Source organism: Geospiza fortis, unplaced genomic scaffold (genome assembly GCF_000277835.1).
Source record: "Geospiza fortis unplaced genomic scaffold, GeoFor_1.0 scaffold685, whole genome shotgun sequence".
Classification (NCBI taxonomy): domain Eukaryota; kingdom Metazoa; phylum Chordata; class Aves; order Passeriformes; family Thraupidae; genus Geospiza; species Geospiza fortis.
Window position 1 is genome coordinate 74,438 of NW_005054662.1, and position 4,675 is coordinate 79,112.

Consider the following 4,675-nt stretch of genomic DNA (forward strand, 5'->3'; position numbering starts at 1 on the left):
GGGAGCCGGGAGCAAAGTGCAGAGCGTGCAGCTGGCATGGCTGGGATCCACAGGCACACACTGCCAGGGCACAGGCTGTTATCTGCGATGTGTGTTCTGGGCACGGCTCCCGGAGCACGGCCCCTGCTCCCAGCGGGATCCTGACACTGCCTGAGCACATCCTGCTTGGGACTGGGGCTGCGTCCCTCCTGGGGGACACTGACACATCCCCTGTGGATCCCCACCCCTCCAGAGGCCTTACCCAGGGCAGTTTGTCTTTGCACTTCCTGGCGGTGCTGGCGGTGCTGGGATTCCCGAGCATCTTCCTGTACATCTCCGTCTCCACGTTCCTCTGGTCCGCGTGCTTCTTCACCAGCTTGGAGAGCTCGGCGTGGATGGTCTGCGGAGGACAGCGTGCTCTTATCAGCCCTGCGCCACCCCTGCCTGCCGGGGAGGGGACCTGCCACCCACAGCACGCTCCACCACCCCTGGGATGTGCAGCAACAGCTGAGGGGCTGATGAGGCCTCATCCTGCCCCACGTCCCGGCGCCATGGGGCTGCACCAGGGGACACTCTGTGGGGCCAATGCCCCTCTGTCCTTCTCGGGTGCTCAAGCCACTCCCTGCCTGGCAGCAGAGCAGGGAGCAGAGCCCAGGGCTGATGCCAGACATCAGGAAAGGGATTTTATCCTTTAATCGAGACAGGAAAGTGTCTGCCTTGAGGACAGACGTGCACCAGTCTCTCCCACTTTCTGTCGGGAAGCAGGCTGGGAAAGCGGGCTCAAAACTCAGCCTGGTGTCAGTGGGATTGCAGCAAGACCCACAGCGTGTCCACACCTGCCCTGCCAGGGCAGCAAAAGGCTCTGAGCCCCGCGTGGGGCCCACAGGCTCCCCAAAAGCAGCAGGAAGCACCAGGGAGCCGAGCAGGGCAGGGTGGCAGAAGGACGTTGTGGTGGCCCCGGTGGCACAGCCACGCTGTGCCCTCTGCTGGGGGACACATCCCGAGAACACCGGCTGGGGAAATCTGCCTCCAACACGAAAATCTGGATGTCTGGAGGACAGAACGCTCCTGCTCCGAGCTCACCAGGGCTGTCACATCAGTGTCACACAACCCTCAGCATCCCAGAGGGCTCAGAGAAGGGATGTGTGTGACAGCCTGGCGGCAGGCAGGTGGAGCCCAGCATTTCTGGAGTGCTTTCAGCACCGGTAGCCGTGGCCCCTGAGTCACCCACGCCGCCACTGGAGCCCGGGCAGCAGCTGGGGAGGGCAGTAATTTGCTGTTCTTGTGGTTCCACCGGACACGTCACTGCCGGGCATTCGGATTTTCCAGCCCTCTCCAATTAAAAGCTCCATCGGAACTGCTGGGGAGCAGCCGCCCTGCCCAGGGACGTGCCAGGGGAATGGTTCCCTGTGCTGCTCCCTCCCCACCCTGACCTCGATGGGAAAGGAAGGGTTTGGGGTCCTGCTCACCCTCCCAAGGGAGCTCACACCACCTGTGAAGGTGCTGTGGGGCCACCAAGCACCTGCTCGTGCCACATCCCCCCCGTGACCTTCAGGGAGTGGATCATGGCACAGATCCTGGTGGGCTGGTGAAATCCCCGTGAAAGAAAGGGATACACCAGATCCAGACAAGGATTAAAGCCCATCTGGAGCGCCAAGACCCCCAGGACGACCCTGTGCAGGCAACACCTCCCCGCCTCCTCCCAGTCTCGCTCCTGCTGGGGTCATTTCCTGGCACTGGTTTTTGATTTCTCCCCAGGCTCCAGTCGTGCAGCTGATCATTAACCGACAGGAAATTCCTGACCCAGAGCTCGCCCTGCCCGGGCGCTGGACCGAGCTCTGGCTGCTCCCAGCACCCGGTGATTCACTCTGGGGCTGCCCAGCGAGTTTGTGGGGACTCAGCTCTGCCCCACTTCCCCCAACCACAGCACCAACTGCCCGAGCCACCTGGGGAACCTGGGGCAGCCCGCACCCTCCCCACGGCATGGAGAGGGGCTGGCAGGGAGTCCTGTCACCCTCAGGAGCGAAGGTCACCAGGGAACCTCGCAGCGTGGAGATAAGGCTGGAGAGCAGCCCAGCCACACTCCACGTGGGGCATCGCTCCGCAGGCTCTGGGGGCTATTCTCATCACTCCCCAGGCTCTGGGGGCTATTCCTATCATTCCCCAGGCTCTGGGGGCTATTCCTATCATTCCCCAGGCTCTGGGGGCTATTCTCATCGCTCCCCAGACTCTGGCGGCTATTCTCATCACTCCCCAGGCTCTGGGGGCTATTCCCATCACTCCCCAGGCTCTGGGGGCTATTCTCATCGCTCCCCAGGCTCTGGGGGCTATTCCCATCGCTCCCCAGGCTCTGGGGGCTATTCTCATCATTCCCCAGGCTCTGGGGGCTATTCTCATCATTCCCCAGGCTCTGGGGACTATTCCCAGCCTCCCTTCACGGAGCTGGGGACAGCTCCAGGGAGTTTCAGCCTTCCAGGGGCAACACTGAGGTTTGTAGGGACAGGGACAAGAGAGAAGGAGCGCCCAGGAGACCCCCAGCTCAGCGGGATCGTGGGCAGCACACACACCTCCAGCCTACCTTGTTTGAAGGCTCCAGCTTCAAGGCTGCCTTCAGGATGGGAATGGCCTCTCTGTACTCTCCCTGCTGAGCCAGCACCTGCAGGGTGACACGGGGACGGAGCAGGGCTGAGGTCTGTCCCTCACGCCCTGCCACACCACAGAGAGGGGACCCCTCCTCACCTTCCCCTTTCGGAAGAGAGCCTTGATGTTCCCTGGCTGGTGCTCCAGCACCAGGTTACAGGACTTGAGAGCTGCCTTGAAATGGTCCAGCTTCAGCTGCGAGGCCGCCAGGTTGTTGAGACACTTCACCTTCACGTCCAGCAGCTCGGCCTCCTCATCTGGGCTGAAATCCACTGCACACCCCCCGAGGGCAGGTCACAGCAGGGCCAGGAGCCCCGGGGACCCTCCCTGGGTGGGGACAGGTACCTTTGGAGCTGGAGCCCAGGATCCTGAGGGCGATGTCGTAGGAGTTGACGGCCAGCACGTAGTCTGCCTGCTGGTAGAAGAAGTTGCCGCGCTCCCGTTTGCGGTTGGCCAGCTGGATCTTCTCCTTGCCGCTGAGCAGCTCCAGGTCTGGCGCGTCCCGAGCCGCCAGCAGCTCCACCTCCAGCGTGAGGGACGCGTTGGGGGGCACGTCAGGGCTCCTGCACAAAGCCATGCCACCATTGTCACCCCTCTGTGCATTTGGCACCGTGAAATCCAAGCTCAGAAATCCCCGATGATGCGGATCTTCCCACCCGAGGTAGGACACGCTGCTCATAGCAAGCAAGGAAGTGTCAGGAGCCAGCACACCCCTCTGGCTGTCCTGAGCAGCCAAAGGGTCTCAGAGGGGTCTCTGAAACCCCCCTGCCAGGGGTTTCCACTGTCACCCCTCAGGTGCTGCTCTGTGGATTTGGCACCGTGAAATCCAAGCTCAGAAATCCCCGATAATGCGGATCTTCCCACCCGAGGTAGGACACACTGCTCATAGCAAGCGAGGAAGTGTCAGGAGCCAGCACACCCCTCTGGATTGCCAAGGCCCCTGCCAGGGGTCTCAGAGACCCTGGCACAGAGCCCACAATGCCCCTGTGGGTTTGATTATGACCCGTGCAGCAAGTTACCAACCTTAGATGAAGATCTGCAAGCCATGACAAATTAAGTGGAATGACAGTGAATTTATCACAGGGTGAAAAAGTAGATTTTGGGGTTTTTTAGAATGGGGGTTCAGGGGGCAAGATGGAGGAATCTGGGCATGTCCAGCCTTTCTCCTTCTCCTTCTTGGCCTCCATCTTCTGCTGTGATGTTGGCACTTTTAGATTGGTTTACAGCAGAAGCTCACTGTCTAACATAGGTGATGGGTGTTGGGAAGTAATTGTAAATATTGTACATGTAGTTTTTAGTATAAAAACATAACACTGACCCAGGGCAGGCAGAGTGCCTGGACTGCCTTGCTGAGCAGACCTCAGCTAGACAGGAGAAAGAATTTTATAGATAAGACACAATAAACAACCTTGAGACCGAGAAATGAACAGCCCTGACTCCTTCTTCGAGCGCAGGGCTGGGAAAAGAGACTTTCTAACATTTCTTGGGGTCACTGTGAGCAGCAGAGACCCCGACAAGGAAGCAGAGGTTGGACAGCTGGGGTGCCACCAGGTGAGAAGGGACAGCTGGGGTGTCACCAGGTGAGCAGGGCACAGCTGTCCCAGCCCTGTGTGGGACCCCCCTGCCCCAGCCGAGGCGCTGCCAGCTCACCTGCCCTGAGCTCCGTAGCAGTACTTGGCGTCTGACACGATCAGAGCCGTCTCGCCCATCTCCAGGAGCTGCACACACAGGTCCAGAGCCTGCAGGGGACAACGTGGCACCACGGAAGGGACTGTAAGGGTTCTGCAGTCCCAACCTCCTGCCACAGGCAGGAACATCCTCCACAAAACCAGACGGCTCCAAACCCCTCTAACTCCACGAGCAAGGCAGAGGGGCCACTTTGATCCATAAACCACCGACCCCAGCCCTCCCTGTGGCCCCCGAGGTGAGGTCCTGCTGCCAGGTGAGCCCCCAGCCCGTGCTCACCTGCAGGACATCGCAGTCCCCCAGCGTGAAGGTGAGGGCAGGGTCCTGCTCCACCACAGCTCCATCCTCCAGCGTGGCCTTCAGGCGGATT

At 60.6% G+C, this 4,675-nt stretch overlaps 1 protein-coding gene across 1 annotated transcript in view; it reads right to left on the reverse strand.

The window, feature by feature from the left end:
* Window positions 1-4,669, reverse strand: part of LOC102034428 (RNA polymerase II elongation factor ELL) — a 59,006-nt gene extending 54,337 nt beyond the window's left edge. The window contains exons 1-6 of the mRNA XM_031064983.1: window positions 4,585-4,669; window positions 4,270-4,358; window positions 2,965-3,182; window positions 2,719-2,891; window positions 2,558-2,635; window positions 26-379 (exon numbers count right to left, since the gene is read on the reverse strand). Coding sequence (XP_030920843.1) covers window positions 26-379; window positions 2,558-2,635; window positions 2,719-2,891; window positions 2,965-3,182; window positions 4,270-4,328 — 882 coding nt within the window. The 5' untranslated portion in view covers window positions 4,329-4,358; window positions 4,585-4,669. The remainder of the gene's footprint in view (window positions 1-25; window positions 380-2,557; window positions 2,636-2,718; window positions 2,892-2,964; window positions 3,183-4,269; window positions 4,359-4,584) is intronic.
* Window positions 4,670-4,675: the final 6 nt, after the last annotated feature.